Genomic DNA, 17,816 nt, shown 5'->3' with positions numbered 1-17,816 from the left:
AAAAACTTCAACAATTCACCAAAAATTATCCCTTTGCCCAATTCCTCTGCAATTTGGGTGGTAGCCTCCACTCATTAGGCCCTACCACCCCACCCCACTCTTTTGGCCCTGGGACCCATTTTTTGATCCATATTGATTCAGTTTCGGATTAATTCGGATCCAAATTGAATCTGGGGTGATTCGAATGGGTCAGATTCTGACCCAAAAACAAATTGGGGGGTGTTTTGATTCAGATCCAAATCAAAACACCAAAAATCCGAATTGCACACCCCTAGTGTTGTGTGGATGAAGTGTTGCACACACCACTAGGCAAAACTTGTAGGAGGCCAGATGGGTCCTATGAGGGCACATCCCTTCTCACAAGAATGCTGCACTCTATATGGAGGTAGAAAGTTGTAGAAAAGGAAAAGTAGCCAGATGACCGACAGCACAAATCCCACCTGTCAGAAGGGAAACCTTGCACAAAGCTGCACCTCTCACCTCACAAGGGCTCATCTTGTGCTCGCAAGAGTGCATGACTTGCAGTACTGTATATGAAGAGAAGGAGGAAGACATCAACGAGAAGTAGTGACTTATCTATTGACAGTGACATTGACAGTTCAGATCCCTAGTGAGGGAAGCTCCGGAGGAGGAGGAGGGAAAGGATGGTATTTGAAGCCCCTTCCCTTCCACTTCTGAGGTGGCAGGAGGAACAGCTAGGGGGTGTGGACCTTGAGGAGGTGCCCCTCTAGCCCCAAATTCCCTGAGAGCCCTTCAAAAATGTTGAACAATACAATAAAAAACACTAATAGAACAAACAGGAGCAAAACCACCAACTAAGGGCACAGCTGATCAATCCTGAAAGCTCATCTTAATTACATGGGCTTCAATAAACTTCTGAAGGTCAGTTCTTCCTTCCTGACCTTTGCACACTTTAGTAAGGCATATTTGTTCTAGAAGGCATTTAATTAAGAATGTGCTTCATTTTTGGTGATATGTTAGTGTTTGTGATTTTAATGTAGACTTTGTTTTGTTGTTAAGAAGTTATTTAAAATTATTATGTTAAATGAGTGATTTTGGAAATGTAGGATTTACATGTTTTAAATAAATAATTTTTTATTTGATTTGACTTATTCAATAAAAGGCTTTGGAGAAAGAGCTGATGGAGAAGAATGAGACTTTGAATGATATTGCTTCATCTCTCCACAATACGGAACTGGAGCTCCGGAATGAGGTGAGAATTAGGAAGGAGATGATAAAGCTTTGCAAATGGATGAATGTGGATACCTAGGATCCACTGGGTGGTGATGAGGACAGATTATGGATGTGTGTAAGTGAGTGTCAACATTTTCACAATGGAGGCAAGTAAGATGTGGGGTCCTCCAGGGATCTATACTAGGACCAGTGCTTTTTAATTGATCTAGAAGTTGGGTTAAACAGTGAAGTGGCAGTTGACACTCAACTATTTAGGTCAGTGAAATCCAAAACAGATTGTGAGGAGCTTTGAGTGAGTGGGCGACAAAATGGCGAATGTAATTCAGTGTAAGCAAGTGTAAAGTTATGCATACTGGGACCAAAAAACCCACCTTCATATATACCGTGATGAGGACTGACCAGGAGAGAGATCTTGGAGTTGTGATGGGCTGCTCGTTGAAAGTGTCGACTCCGTGCATGGTAGCTGTGAAAAAGTCCAATTCCATGCTAGGGATAATTGGGAAGGCGGTTGAAAATAAAAATGTTGTTATAATACCCTTATACAAATCTATGGTGCAGCCACATTTGGAATACTGCGTGCAGTTCTGATCACAGTATCTTAAGAAGGACATTGGTGAACTGAGAAATGTGCAGAAGAGGGCAACCAAAATGATCAGAGGCCTGGAGCACCTTCCTTATGAGGCATGGCTGCAGCATATGGCACTTTTTAGTTTGGAAAAGAGGTGACTATGGGGGGACAAGAAAGAGGTATATAAAATTATGCATGGAGTAGAGAGAGTGGAGAAAAAGAAATATTTCTCCCTCTCTCACAACACTCGAACCAGGGGTCATCCAATGAAACTGAAGGTCAAGAAATTTAGGAATAACAAAAGGAAGTGCTTTTTCCCACAGCGCATAATTAATCTTTGGAATTCTCTGCCACGGGATGTGGTGATGGCCACGCCATTAGCTTGGATGGCTTTAAAAGGGGCCACCTCTAGCCATGGAGGCAAGATGTCTCTAAATACCAGTTGCAGGCGAACAACAGCAAGAGAGAGATCATACCCTCACCTCCTGCTGTGGGCTTCTCAGAGGCATCTGGTGGGCCACTGTATGGAAATACGATGCTGGGCTAGATGGGCCTTGGGCCTGATCCAGCAGGGCTGTTCTTATGTTCTCACCCCATAATAAGATATTGAGGCTATTCCCATGATCAGCAAAAATCAGGCTAGGGAAGGCTAGCCCAATTTCTCACAATCGTGGGAAGCAACAGAAGCTGTGTGGCTCCTGGCAGCACGCCCACTTAAATCCCCCTAACTTAAATCAGGTTAGGGGAATGCACACTCTGCTAACCCCATTTTTCTGATCATGTGTCAGTATGGCACGGCTCTGTATTGCAGTGACTCACAAGTAGCCTCCCGACTGGGGAGAGGCTACCACAAGCCTCCTGGCATGGGGGGGAAGCTTCCCAGAATGCCCCATGCACTTGCGCGGATAATTCTGGGACTTCCAGGGGCTGGGAGGTACCCAAACCCCACTGCCCGAACTGGCTCCTTGATGGAGTTGGTAATCAGAATTGGCATATCTGGCTGCCCAGGTAGGGCTTTCTGCTTGTGTGTGGGGAGAGCAGGTCAAGCCTGTTCTCCCCACAAACCCCATTCAGGCTCTCCACGCTGCTCGTGTGGAGAGCCTTATTATGTTCTTACGTAACTTGTGTTTACTCTGACAGTTTTTTGTATGTATTCTCGGACATATGGTGAGCATTGCCACATAAAATTATGCAGTGCTATTTATTTACTAGACTCTTCTGCTTTCCTGAAGCAAAATGAAGTCCATATTCCAATCACTGCATTATGGTGTCTGTAGAATATAACTTTGGTGATCTTTCCCCTGATATTCTGGACATCTACTAGTCTAACAGTTTCAACAACACTGGTTTTCCTCATTCATTCCTACAACATTCCTTTGAGGTTAGCCACTAGAATTTTGCATGGCCTAAAAAACTCATGTTTGAGTTGAGATTTGAACATAATTTTCCAAGGTCCATATTATAATACTTTATTTCCCAGGTCCCAATGTTGCGAAGCTTGGACAAGCTCAACTCTGAACCCTTTTATGAACCCAAACTCTTCCCTGTCCTTAGACTGGATGTTCAGTCTAACAAGTTATTATTATACGAAAAACTAACTTGGAAGCATAAAGGCAGTAATAATAAAACTTACATCTTATTTCAAAGCAAAATAAAGTACACCTGAAGCATATATCTGCGGCAGCCTGTTTTATTTCTTTATTTATTTCTTACTTACTTACTTACATTTCTTACCGCCAAAACTTGCGTCTCTGGGAAGTTTACAATTCAAAACCACAGTTTTATAGCTGCTTCCCTCACAAACACAAAGTAATCTGGATTTAATTAAGAGTTTCTTAGAAACAACTCCATTTTCTCCTTCTCCTTCTCCTCTCTTTTCCTTTCTGACTTCACACACACACACACATACACACACACTCTCTCTCTCTCTCTCTACAGGATCCTCACTGGAACAAACATCTAAACAACAAAACTTAAAAGATACTGGATAGAATACAGCACAGCTTTATGCTACAAAAAGCAAACATTACCAGTCACCCTTGTTGGGAGGTAGTTGTAAAGTAAAGTGCAATTTTACAATATAAAAGGCATTCAGTGGTAGTAGTCACTTCTGCTTAAAAACCCTTGAGTTGAGTTCAACAATTATACTTCATTTCAAATCCGGAGTCTCAAAATGCACACTCTCTGAAGTTGTGGCACCAGAAAAAAAAAAGAGGGGGGATGTAGAAGGGGCAAAATGCATTTAGGAGTGGGTGAGCTGAGTTCCATATTCTCAAGCAGAAATGGGGAGGGGGACAGTGGGGGGCAAGCCATTTGTCTGAGAGAGTGGTCCCCTCTCCCGGAGCCACCCTTGCCACCTCTTGGAACTGCCCTTGCTTATGAGAAGCATGTATGATTTTGTTGCGTGTTATCCTTACAACAACCTGAAGTAGGATAGGCTGACTTGTCCTGTTGAGGGGTGAGGGAGAAACATTAAAAACCTCACACAGCAGAGTATGCTCTGCTGGTAAACATGTTCAGCCCAAGAGATTATCCTGAGACATTAGGTTGAGTTAAAAAAACAAAGATTTCTTAAGAAACTAAACATCACATACTGAGAGATGTTCAATGACTGAGAGACCCAGGCACTAATCTTCAACAACTGAACAATTCTAACTGGGTCTAACTTCCCATCATGCCTCTAGTGGCCAGAAGAGGTTACTGCAGTGCTGAGAGCAATGCTTTAGTTTAGAGTTCTCTTTTCTAACTTGTCCAAGGTCCCATTCAACTGTATGATGAACAGTATGGTCTAGCATATTTACTCAGGAGTAAATCTCACTGAATTCAGTGGGACTTACTCCCTAGTAGAGATTTATAGTAGAATTCCAGCCGAGTAGAGAATTGCAGCCTAGCAGAGATTTGAAACTGATTTAAGTATCTATCTATTAAGTATTCCCAAGCTGCGAATCAAAGCACAAGTGTGACCTGAGAGAATCACTAATGTACTGTGAGAAATAATAAATAGATGTAGAATTTAGAGGCTCCTGTGAGGCTCTGAGCATAGTATATTTCAATTAGCCTCTTCAGGTAATGCTGCTGTGACTCTACATCAGGAGTGAATAAGTCACACTCAGAGCAGAGATACTCCCCAAATTACCTGCCCTCAGAGGAGGTAATCCTCTGTCTCCCTGTGGGACACTGCTCTGAGTGTGCCTCCTTTCAGCTTTTTCATTAATAAATGTGCCTCCAACTTTAATTCAGAAGAAATAGCATGCCTCACCTTATTAAAGCAGTGTTCCACACATTTCTATTTTCTATCCCACACTGGCATTCTCTGGCTTGTATTGCTGAATTCAAACCTGATTGATTGATTGTTTGTAAACAATGATTTAAAATCTCAGAATTAAAGAAGATTACTTTGGCTGCTGAGTGCTAGTTATCTGCCTGTCTGTCTATTACATGTGATGCCTCCTAAATTAATTGAGATTTTTCCTGATCCATCCATGATGCAACATGTTAACTTTTCTCCTTTTGGGTTGCAGCAGATTTTCTCAGGACTGGTACCATTGATGGTAGCTAATCTTGTAACAGCCAGGCTGTGGGGTTACTTCCTCTATATAATGCTGTAATTTTGCTAAGGTTGCCTTGTGGGGCCATCAATTAAAATCCCATCTTCCTTATGCTGGTGGCTAGCAGTGGATTGTTTATTTAAAGGGGAGGAGCCATAATTCAGTGACAGTGCATGTACTTTGCAGGTCAAAGTTCCCAGGTTCAACCCTCAGCAGCTCGAGTTTAAAGAATCATGGGGAGCAGTGCTTGAAGATACCAATTAGGGATGTGCATGGAACCTCCAGTTCCGCTGGTTCGAAGGCAGCGGGGGTCTCTCTTTAAGAGTGGAGGAGGGTGCACTTACCCCTCCTGCCGCTTTCCCCCTGCCGGCATCCATGTTTTACAAAGCTGATCGGGGCAGCAGCATACCTTCCTGCCGTCCCATTGCCCTCATCTTCTGGATATGACCAAAGGTTGCTGACGTGCACTGGCATGGGCGCGCACATGTCACGCACACCCATGCTGGCACGCGCAGGTGCATTGGTGACTTCCGGTCATATCCGGAAGATGAGGGCAACAGGGCAGCAGGGAGGTATGCTGCCGCCACTATCGGCTTTGTAAAATACAGACGCCGGCGGGGGGGAAGCGGCAAGAAGGGGTAAGCGCACCCTCCCCACTCTTAAAGAGAGACCCCGGCTGCTTTTGAGCCTCCCCGCCGTGGTTCCGTGAACATCCCTAATACCACTATATCTGAGAGTCTAAGAGGCTACTGCCAGTCAGACTAGGTAGATGAATAAATGGACTGGCACAGTATAAGGCTGTGTTATAACTCTCTTCTTTCTACCCAACCCTGCTTCTTTTTCCTCCTGTTTAGAAAGCTAATATGGCAGAGATGGAGAAAAATATCCAGCTGCGAATTGCAGCAGTTGAAGAGAAAAATCGAATTCATATCACCTCTTTGATAGAGGAAAATGTAGTTCTGAGGTAAGGGGCTGGGACATTTTTTCTTTAAATCCAAGAACTGATACTTGGGGAGGAGAGTGGGGTCAGTGAGAAGCCCCCACAACATATTCTGGTGTAAAAGGTAGTGCATTCAGCTAATTTCAGTGGCAAGATTGTGTTTGGTATCTGTAGGTCATTGGGAAGTATTTTATTTTGCACAAACAAACCAACAAACAAACTCTTCAAATATATACGATAGTAGCTTACTAAACTGCTATTCAGAATATGGATATCTCCTCCAAACACCGAAAACTCTGCCCAAATTTCCTGATTTCTGATCCAAGCTGTTCAAACATTCTTACATCTTTTTATGTAGCCATGGTTCCTGAGAGTCTCAGAATGCTGCCATTTGCATGGGTGGCCAGCCTGTGGCAGAAGCAGTGGGGCTTTGAGGTATAAGTAATGCCAGAGGGAGGGGGGAGGGGGCAGAGGGCTCTCCAGCAAGTAGCTTGCCCCCACTCTACTACTGGAACCCTGTGGTAACTTGAAGGCATTTCTCACATACGCGGAATGTTGATAGATAGGCATCATTCTATACAAAGAGCAGTTCTCCACAGGCTTGCATGTTTATGCTGAGAATCGCACGGTTAATGTGAGATGCACCATTATTTTTAGCATATGGGACAAAATCTCTCCCCTCTTCCCGCTGCCCCACATATGCACTCTGCTCATTCTGTGCCCCTACCTAATTGTTTTTCTGGTATTGCCACTGTATGTAGTGCACACCACCATGAGCAGAAGAGCCTCGAGTGTCGTGATGGATATGGTTAGGCCTACACATTTGCTTGTCTCTTCTGTATCTAAGTATAGTAAATGAGAAATAAAAAAATCAACCAAGGCAGAAGTTTTTTATTGTAGTGGCACAATCTTATTCTGTAGTTGTGAAGTGTGGCACACGCTTGCAAAAAAAGAAAAAAGTTGACTGACCATCACTGGAATATTTTAATCCAGACTTTGGATCAGCTTCCCAGAAAGAGGAGAGCGCTTTAGCTTTTCAATAAGAAAATGTAAGAGAATGTACACATTCATTCTACAGCTGTAATACTACTTCTAATCTTCTCCTCAGACGCAAGCTTATTGAGAAAAACGAAGAGATCTTCAATGAGCGTGCTCGAAGGAGTGGCATCTTTGAGTCATTTGAGTGGGGCCAGAAGTGAAAAGCCAACGTGGCAGACTGAGATGAGCATCCTTTTCTTCAGCAGCTCCTGCATTTAAAGCCGGATTTGCAATCCTAGAGTAATCAAATATTATTTGCTAACATGTCATTGTGGTGATCACTTTTTTATATATTAGCTACTGCCAAGTGTTGATGTTTCTTTAGGGAGAGTTAGTCATGCCTTGCTCCTTCTAAATTTAAGATGGGGCTGCTGTTCGCTCACAGTTTGTACATGTAGAGGTAAGGTATGTATGTCATAATTTTAAAAAAGAACAACTAAGGAGCATATCCCAGCCTAACTTAAGTCCTACTTATTTCAAAGGAGAATAGCTAAGCATAAGCTTAACTTACTCACTGATAACAGTGGGACTTTAAAATTACTTTTGTCTCCATCATGCTCAAGAGTGTGTTCAGAGTTATAAACCACCTGAAGCATAATTAAGGCTTTGCTTGAATGTTACATTACCATGCCAGGTAACTGAGCTTCTACATTAAGTATTATATTAATACATTCAGACCCTCAATTGTTTGAACCCGTGTGAGAGCTCATAATGTGGAACTTACTAGAACCGGTTGTTATGTCTGCCACAAGTAGAACTTTGTCCTGCATTTGCTGTGTAGAAAGATATAAAATTTAAGACAGAACACTGCATGAAGACCAGAACAATGATATGCCGTGTCAAACATTGTTGAGTTTCTTTTTGGTTCAAGTATTTACAGGTGTAAAAACAATCAGAGTGCTCAGCCCCTACTGGGGCAGTAGAGGACTTTAAAAATTTTAAGACAATTAGATGTCTTTGTGTAAGATTTATTTAATTTGACACCTTACCTGCTGTAAGAGAGCTTTAATTTTGAGCCTAGCTGCTAGCCCATCAAGCTCTCATGCTCAATAGGTGGCCCTGTTTTGGCCTCTAGAAATTCCCCAGATATAATCACTCTCCTAGATTTTGGTCTTGTGTTGATGGGTATGAAAAATTCTCCTAGGCACTTAAGCAAGGTCAGAATTGCTTACCATGTTATTCTGTGTGCATAGTATGTTATCACTAGGTAAAATTATTGCCTGTACTGACCTCTTTGGAGGGCAGCTGTTACCACATATTTAAAGAGGTCCCCCACAGTCTAGGAATACAGACTGCCTGTAAGTACAGTCCTATAGAGGACTGGAAAGTAGCCAATGTAACACCGTTTTTCAAAAAGGGATCAAGGGGTGATCCAGGAAATAACAGGCTGGTTAGCTTAATGTCTGGTTCCAGTCAAATTGACGGAAAGCATTCTCAAGGAGAAAATTGTTAAGTACATGGAAGAACAGGCCCTGTTGGGGAGAACCAGCATGGCTTCTGCAATGGTAAATCCTGCCTCACAAACCTTTTGGAGTTCTTTGAGAGTGTCAGCAAGTGTGTGGATAAAGGTGATCCAGTTGACATAGTATACCTGGACTATATTCAGTAGCCATACACATAAGGTGTGGACAATATCTTAGCCTCAGCTGGATGTTACATCACAACCAATGCCACGAGTGTTTTAATTAAAAATAACAAATGTTTTAACAATGGTGTCCAAAACTACAGATTCTCTTCCCATAAATCTCAGTTCTCTAGGAATGTGCTCAAAACTGGTCTCCTCAGTTCAATTCAAGTTCGGACCAACTCGAACTGGCCCGTGTATGTTCAGTTTTGTGCCCTCAAACAAAAATCCTGGCTCAAGTTCAAGCCTGTTAGGGGTACTAAACCTTTTTTTTAAATAAACCTTTTTAGCTTGTTGACAGGTCTGGTAGCCTCCGGGGGGGGGGGGGGTTGCTGCCGTGCTCACAGGGAGTCTCCGAAGGTCCCCCCCACCGGTCTTCTGTGGGCCAGTTTGGCCTGTTTTCAGGCCATTTTGGCCCTCTCAGTGGTCACAGTGGCCATTTGGGAGGCTGTCGCACATGCACCCTGGCTATTTGTGTGGGCTATTTGGCAGGACTCTCCCAACACTTATGTCCCTGAGGGCTCTGAAACCCTTAAGGACATAGTTTTGAGATACAGGCTACTTCTGAGGGAATAAGAAGTTTGTTTCCCCACCTAAACAAACAAACCAATTAAAAGAGCAACAGTGAATAAAATAAAATAAAATGCTGGTGGAAGGACAGTTAGCAAGATGGGAGGGGGATCCAAACAATTAAGCCAGAGGGGCCTCAGGCCAGTGCCTCCCCCCTTCTCCTGCAACAGCTACCTGGGCACACACACTCACTACAGGGGGTGAAATCCAATAGGGATAGCCCAGGATAAATTACTTTAAAAAGGAGGGGAGTGGGGAGTGAGAGCCAAAAACACACACAGCAGAGCAGGGCAGGGCAGACACCTCACCAACACAGCAGAGACCAGAGACAGAGGCAGCAACTACGGCAAAAAGCAACAGTAGCAGCAGCCAACTCTCACCTCAGCAAAGCAGAGTAATTTCAAGGCCACAGGGAAATCATATCAACACCCTACTCTATCTGCTCTCATTTGAATTTAGTCTGTTGACCTCCAATTATAAATGTCTAAGTAAATTAGGGATCAAACTTAATCAATACTAAGATTGAAAATGATTCACTCACAAGTTTATTGGCAGAGAAAATCTACATCTTGGATGAGGTATCCAACCCTCTAGCAAATTGTATCGTATAAATGGCTCCCAAGTAAGTTCAAATTTATCTGCTGATTTATTCTTTATGTATGAAGTAATCCTTGCCATTGATGCATATTCCCAGAGTTTAAGTTGCCATTCCTCTAACTAAATCAGAGGACTAAATGTGTTTTCACATCAGGACTAAATGTGTTTTCCAGTAGGAAGCATAGAGGATCCTATCGGCAGTTATCATATATAAAGACAGCTCCGTGTATTCCGCAGGTATATACAGCTTGGTGATATTTAACATTAAAATGTCTTGTAAAAAAGCGAAAATCTATGTTTAAAATTTGTTGCATCCTATGGTGGATTGTCTTCCAAAATTTCTGAGCTTTGCTGCATGTCCACCACATATGATAAAAGGTTCCCAGCTGATTCAAACATTTCCAGCAGTTTCCAGGATAGTTACTATCCATTTTGCAATCATCGTTGGAGAGATATACCAACGAAAATATATTTTGTACCCATTTTCTCTTAATGTGCTGTTTGCTGTAAATTTGATGTTCACTTTCCATTGGTACTCCCATTGTTGCTTATCAACTGTCCTATTCAGATTCTGCATCCATTTAATCATACAGCCTTTAACCTGTTCTGATTCTGAATCGTACTTCACTAACAACTTGCATATAAGACCCAATAAGTGCTCAGCATTTTTAGTTATTAAAACTTCAAGTTCTCTCGAAGTTTGCCACCTTGCTTTTGTATTTCCTTCTGTACTGTGCTACTTATCTGCAGATATCAAACCCACAAAGGTTCTCTCATCCATTCTGAGCAAAGAAGTCTGAATAGATTTTATTTTTGTATTTCCAATAGTTAGGCTTTGTAAATTATATGCCAACTCTCTCCATTGATCAAATTTTTTAGTATACTCTTCTTCATGGGAAAAAAGTTTAATATTGATGCCAAAGAAGAAAGCCGGACCTATTCTTTTTTAATGTTTGTCCCAGACATTTAGTAGACTACTTCTGATGAAATAATTGTTTATACAGGTGAAACTCGGAAAATTAGAATATCATGCAAAAGTCCATTAATTTCAGTAATGCAAATTAAAAGGTGAAACTGATATATGAGACAGATGCATTACATGCAAAGCGAGATAAGTCAAGCCTTAATTTGTTATAATTGTGATGATCATGGCGTACAGCTCATGAAAACCCCAAATCCACAATCCCAGAAAATTAGAATATTACATGGAACCAAGAAGACAAGGATTGTAGATTCCTTTCCTTGCTGAACATCTTTATCTTTATCACCATTTTTATCAGCTCCTTTATCCTGGTTTTTCCTACCCATTTTTAAGGAATGAGGCATTTGCTTCTGCTCCAGTACTTTTTCATCTGTCAGTAATATCAGTATCAATTAATAATAGTGCTACGTAATTACAAAAACTATATCAGAATGTTAAATGAATATATCAGCAGTAACATCAAACAGTGATATCAGCATCAAACAACAGTGATATTCTAAAGAACCAAACAAAAAACAACAGAGTTATTCTGCAGTTGAGTAGGTTCCTTCTATATTATATCCCAGGGAATCAAGTATCTTGTATAAAGAAAGCACTCATTAAATAATCAAATCTACTGCCACAATCCAACTTTCAATACAGACTATAAGAAAAATTAGTCTTCAAGCTCCCTCTTGTGGACTCTAGCAGTAGCAACTATTTAAATTTTTTAGTTCAGCACGTTATAATCATAGTTCTCCAAGGATTAGTTCTCCAAGAAGAGAATATATCACTCTGCTGAGTTCTCTATCACCATCCGCTTGAAAAAACGTAAAGAATGTAAAACCCAGAATACAAAAACTCCAAGCAAGTTATAATCCTTACAGGTGCTTTTCCCAGATCAAAAGTAAGAATCTTCAAGAGACCCTTTATGTAATCCATACTCCCAATATGATTTACATTCAGCACCCAGCTTCCAGTCTCTCTCTCAAAGCTCCACAAAGACTAAACTTCCTGAAGACAAAACAAACATAATCCATCATTTCTGCTTTCAAATTGTAATCCATTGTTAAACAATTTAAATCAATGATTAAAGTCCTCAGGAAGGAAAATAAGGAAACAGCCAGCTGGTTTAATACAAATTTTTATTCCATTGAAGTTCAGTTAGCCCCACAACCACCACCCCGCCTTCTTCTTTCTTAAAACACCATGAGGCTTTCCTGATAGGGCTTTCTTCCTGAATCCGCTCCTGATTGGAGTGTGCCAGTCCACATATTCACTGGATTTAACCCGACCTCCCTGAGCGCTATCAGGGACCAGGACAGACAGGGCTTTGTTTTTCTCCGAAGGGAGGCTGCGAATTCTGGCTTAGCCCAAGTTATGACCGAGGTTAAAAAAAAAATCCTCTATTTCCAGCAGCTTTTGAAAAAACTCAGGAGTTTCTGCTTTCTCCAAAGGTGTTGATGGAGGTGCTGATGGCTATGTGAAATGTCCATCTAATCCCTCGAATTAAAATGCCTAGAATCTGCTGCAAAGCAGAGTCATTCTTCAGATACCGAGGCATAGAGCCATGTGTGAAAAACCTCTGTGTACAAGTAGTTCACCTGTGAGATGAAACACCATTCATTAGTCTTAAAGTCTGGCAGCCTGGCAATTAAAATTCCATGAGGCTGATAAGGCTGTCAAATTTTGTGAATCCCAAGTCTCATAAATCTCAGAGTCTAATAAGTTGAACTCGCAAATAAGGATTTATAACACTATTGGATCTAGAAAGTCTGGTGGTTAAAAAGTTCCAGAATGAGTGGCTAAAAACTGAAATGAGTTCTGAAATGAGTGGCTAAAAACTAAACTAACTAATAGTTTAATCCCAGTTGGGGGTTGGGGGAAGAGATGTTGACAATGGAAGTTCAAAGAGTTAACTTGCAGCAGGCAGACTCTTTTCTTGCTGGTATCAGATGCAGTCCTTTTCTCAACTTGAGTTATTATTATCAACTTGACCACAATACCCAAAATTCCTTCTCTTCAGCCAACAGAAGTGCCCAGCGCAAGTAGGTTTGTCAACAACGGAACAAACTGCTAAGTGAACAAGAGAGGCAGCTTTTTAAAGTGGAGATTTTCTTTATTTAGCAGGGGGAGAGCAACTGGCCCTATCCAGCTCCAGCACATCCCTCCAGTGGCTGCTGCTGGTGTGTTGTTGTTGAGATTGTGAGCCCTTTGGGGGCAGGAAGCCATTTTATTTATTTATTATATCTCTGTAAAGCACTCTGGGAACTTTTGTTGAACAGCGATATATAAATATTGGTTGTATTCATAACTTCTGGACTTCAGGAAACCATCTTGCTATACTGTACTGCAGAAGCCAAAGCATTGCGGGCAGCATGAAGCAGCCAGTTTCTCTTTAGTCTGAAGCAATATGAAATACAGTGAAACACGGTTACAAAATACAAGTTCCAGATCTGCTAAATGAACCACAGGAAATTAAAGATCAGTTTTATTCAGATAATATAAGCACAAAATGAATAGTAAAAATGTTTAAATTGAAGCAGACTGCTTTTGTTAAATGCTGGTTGAGAAAAGTAGCTAATAATCTGTGCCCTTCTTCCTCCAATTCCTGATCTCCTGGAGGGTGATTTTCTTCTGGGCCTGTTTAGCTCCAAGTTCTACCCTGAATACTGGTTGCAGAGACTTAAAAATGAACACAAGCAAACTTTTTTTTAAATGTTGCAGGAAAAGGAGGGGGTGGTGATGTGTGGGGGGAGGAGGGGGAGGAGCAGCTTGGGTTAACTAACCTTCACACAAAGTTGACATATCACAAATGCCACAGCATATGTTTACACACCAGTACAGGTGGTGGTGCAGCATAATAGTTAGGCAAAAGTTTAGAGCTGGAGGTCTCATTAAAAACTTAGCTCAACCATGAACTTACTGGCTGATTTGGTCATGCAACACACTCTAAACCCGAGACCCCTGTCTGTAACAGTTTTACCGAAGTATTGTGAGGATTCCTAAAATGGTGTCTGTATGGGGGAAAACTTTAATTATGCCACCATTCCTATTCCCATGTGTGAAGATTGTGGTATTCTCTTAATTAGATTGTGAATTTAGGCTGAATCAGCTGCTTCTCATCGTGTGAAACCATGCAAGTTGTTCTGTGACCTTGTGAAAAGGTCCCCATATTATAAAACTTTTATTCACAAGGGCTGGAAAGATTTTTCTGTTAAATCTTGCCGAAGATGAGAGTCCGCCCCATAAACACATGGCCGTAATTCAGAGTTAAAGAGTGCACCAAATCCTGGCTATACATCTAAATATGAGATCCTCTTTTTTTAGTTTAGAATTTTTTTCCTCTTATTTCTGTATGGGGGGGGGGAATGAGACACCCACTACACACAAGGAAAAAAGGGAGAAATATTGTTTTTCTTCTATTTGGAAGTAAGACCTACCTAATGGCGCAGTGGGGAAGTAACTTGCCTAGGGAGCAAGAGATTGCTGGTTCAAATCCCTGCTGGTATGTTTCCTAGACTATGGGAAACACCTATATCGGGCAGCAGCGATATAGGAAGATGCTGAAGGGCATCATCTCATACAGTGCGGGAGATGGCAATGGACAATCCTTCCTGTATTCTACCAAAGAAAACCACATGGCTCTGTGGTCACCAGGAGTTGACACTGACTCGACAGCTCAACTTTACCTTTTCTGCTGCAGGTTAACACAAGCAACAATCCCTTCAAAGATCTTGGGATCAAGAATTAAATCAGAAGCTGGCTCTTTTAATGCCTGACCTAAAAAGAAATGTATTGTTTTGAAGTGCAGTACTTTCAAGAGAAAGGCAGGGGAGTGGTAGCCAAAAACATTTTGAGGAGACTTTTTACTGAAATGTTCTGGAGAAGTCATAGCCTACAAAGAAGCAATACGATGAGAGGTGGTCTACAATGCTGATCCAAATATAAGGTAATTCAGGTTTTACTATACATAATGAAAAACACCACACTATGTAGATGCCAGCAAGGCAGATGGCAACCTAGGAAGACTGATCAGCCACAGTAGAACAGGGGGCAAACACCTTTGCCAAACTAATCCTGTTAGATGAAAACTTACATCTTGTTCTGATTGCCAAGTGTGACATTCAGTCAAATGATGAACTATCTTATGACTCTGGTGAAAGGATAAAACATGCAATCGAAGCAAACTCCTGGCTCAAAAGATAATGGAGCTGGATGAGAAATGGACTATATAGATAATGTGTGATACTGTGGAACCCTTTCTATTGCCTTCTGGGGGCCTACCAGACCTGAGCACTCAGTTGGGGTAAAATGCTTTAGATCAGATTGTTTAGTCTATCAATGCAACCATGATACATTCTTTTAAAATTATCCCAGTGTGTATTCAGTGACACATCTTCATCTTGTTACTAAATCTTAGACTTAGAAAGAAGACAGCCTAAAAGTTATGAGAAAAGCATTTATTCTAGTTACTAGGTTCATTTTTTGTAGCTTTCCCGTGTTCCCACAAGTCTTATGGTTGGGAATAACCTAAGCATTTTTAGACAGTTGCCTTATCAGAGGCTCAGGCTCCCTATACAATGACAACTATTTTAAACAAGCTTTCATACTCAGATGTCTTCAGTGCCAATAAGCACATCATGGAGCTCAGGAGAATCCAAGGCAGACGGTACGGGAAGAAGACTGGCATTCCTGACTCGTGTGGGAAGTTTTATGTTTCTGGAAGTTTTAGGTCTTTGTGATGAAATGCAGAACTCAAATCTTTATGCCTACTTCCACTCCACCCTGAGTGTTATGAAATGGGGGCGGGGCAGGTGTCATTCATCCCTTTTATACCTGAATGAGCACAACCTTTGATTTTGTTATAGAAGGGCTACAGTCGTCAAGGTAGTCTTAAACTTAGGACTATTAAGGGGGAGGGAGGGACTTCTAGTTAGGGAAAACCTCATGCCTGGGTTTGTCAAACTTCTGGTTTGGAGGAAAATAGATACACCAGTTCTTTTCATGGGCTCCTAGAGCTGTCTATCTCTGGAAGAGTGGGAAAAGCTTCCCCCTCTATGATTTCTATAAATAAAGGCAAAACATCCCCAACCCTGCAGCTATTTTGTCAGCAGCTGGAGAGCAGTTGCTAGTCACCATCTGCTACTGGCGTCTAGAAAGGGTGAGACTGTTGAGATTAACGGTCTCTCGGCCAGGGACCCACCCAGTGCCACAGGCAGGCAGCTCCCCCTTGGTGACAGCAGTGCACTCCGCACTCTGGCGGCAGCAATGTCAGAGGCAGCATGGCAGCCTCCTCACTCCAGCAATGGCAGAGACATGGCCCTACTGCCGGCACTCCAGCTGGCTCTGACCCCAAGACAGCTGGGCATGAGAAGCACACACACAGGCCTTCATCCCCAGCCACCTCAAAGGGCTTAGAAGCAGCAGTGGGCTGCAGGAGCACTGTGTGCCACAGGGAGGAGCATGGTGGCAGCGGGAGTAGCTGGTGCTGGCCGCTGGGCGGGCATGTGGCTGCCCAAGGAAGGGCAAGGTGGCTCTGGAGACAGGGTGCCAAGGGTTCTTTGGATACCTCTACCCAGTTGTAGCTCGGCCTCTGGAGTCGCCTAGGAAGTGCCCATGTTAGTGCATGTTTTGTATTTTCTCTTGGAGTTCTTGTGCGCGTTCCTTTACCCCCAATTCGTCGATCTATGCGCAGCTCTTATTTCCTCATAAATTTCTACTCTTAGAAGCAGGCCTCAGGCTAGTGTCCAAAGGTTCTAAAGAGGGATGTGTACGAGCTGTTTGTGCACGCCCTTGCAGGGCAGGGAGGGTTGCCTTTTACAGACAGCAAAAGAGCTCCTTACCTGCTCCCCCTCTCCCCAGTGCTTTAGAAACAGCTGTGCAGGGCGGCAGTGTTCCTTCCTGCAGCCCCGGTGTCAGCATGCAAATGACTAGGGTGAGGGCATACATGAGTAGGTCATTTGCATACTGACCCTGTTTGTTAAAAGGCACCCCACTGCGGCCTGGGCTCAAACGCCAGTGTTTGAACAAGTTCGGCACTCCAGAAAGGGACTGCCGAATAGGGCTGCAAGTTTTTGGAGGCTGGCTGGTGGGGTCTGGGAGCTGTATGTAGTAGTAATCAAGAGCGTGAGTATCATTGACATATATGTAATTGAATTATATGCTATTAAATAAATGAGGGACTAATGGTGTGCCTATAGGGACCAACTCTGAAATGAGCGACATCCTGCATAATGAGGGACAGTTGGCAACCCTAGGGCCGAACAAGTGCACATCCCTGGTTCTAAAGGGTAACTTGCAAAAATCTTCCCCATGGGCCTTGCAAGGTTATGCATTACTTATGGGCTGGGTTGTGAAGACTGTGGCTGTAGAGTGCCTGTAACGACGAACCGATATCTGTGGTTCAGTTCAAATTCAGACTGAACCACTGATTGGTGAAGCAGCTCAGTCAACCGAACCAGTTTGGGGGGGCTATGCTTGTAAAGGCAGCTACTGCCGGCCCTCAACCCACCCACCCCACAGCCCAATCATGCTCAGCAACCCACTTGCTCTGCACAGACCAGAACTGCACCACCACCGTGTGGGCAAGTCAGAGGGAACTGCATGCACTTGGGCTGCACGGGGTGGGTGGGTGGGGTGGCCATAGCTGCCAGTCGACTAAGGTCCTTAATCTACTTTTAAAGATGCCTCTTGCCACACACACACCCTGACCACCCTTGAGAAGACTTTTCAGAGATTCCTCCATCCCTCCTCACCAGATTCCCCTTGATAAG

General features: G+C 42.7%; 1 protein-coding gene across 6 annotated transcripts in view; it reads left to right on the top strand.

Moving 5' to 3' along the window:
* The window catches only part of FLACC1 (flagellum associated containing coiled-coil domains 1), a 57,677-nt gene extending 49,579 nt beyond the window's left edge, over positions 1-8,098 (top strand). For 5 of the 6 annotated variants that reach the window (XM_053279673.1, XM_053279681.1, XM_053279701.1 and 2 more), the window contains exons 14-16: positions 1,124-1,213; positions 6,165-6,274; positions 7,359-8,098. In XM_053279673.1, the coding sequence (XP_053135648.1) occupies positions 1,124-1,213; positions 6,165-6,274; positions 7,359-7,449 (291 nt within the window). In that variant the 3' untranslated portion in view covers positions 7,450-8,098. Of the gene's footprint in view, positions 1-1,123; positions 1,214-3,242; positions 3,444-6,164; positions 6,275-7,358 lie in introns of those variants that run through there. The other variant, XM_053279662.1, reaches the window with a different exon arrangement.
* The last annotated feature ends 9,718 nt before the right edge of the window (positions 8,099-17,816 follow it).

The sequence above is a fragment of the Hemicordylus capensis genome, chromosome 1 (assembly GCF_027244095.1).
Source record: "Hemicordylus capensis ecotype Gifberg chromosome 1, rHemCap1.1.pri, whole genome shotgun sequence".
Classification (NCBI taxonomy): Eukaryota; Metazoa; Chordata; class Lepidosauria; order Squamata; family Cordylidae; genus Hemicordylus; species Hemicordylus capensis.
This window is presented reverse-complemented; position numbering and strand designations above follow the sequence as displayed.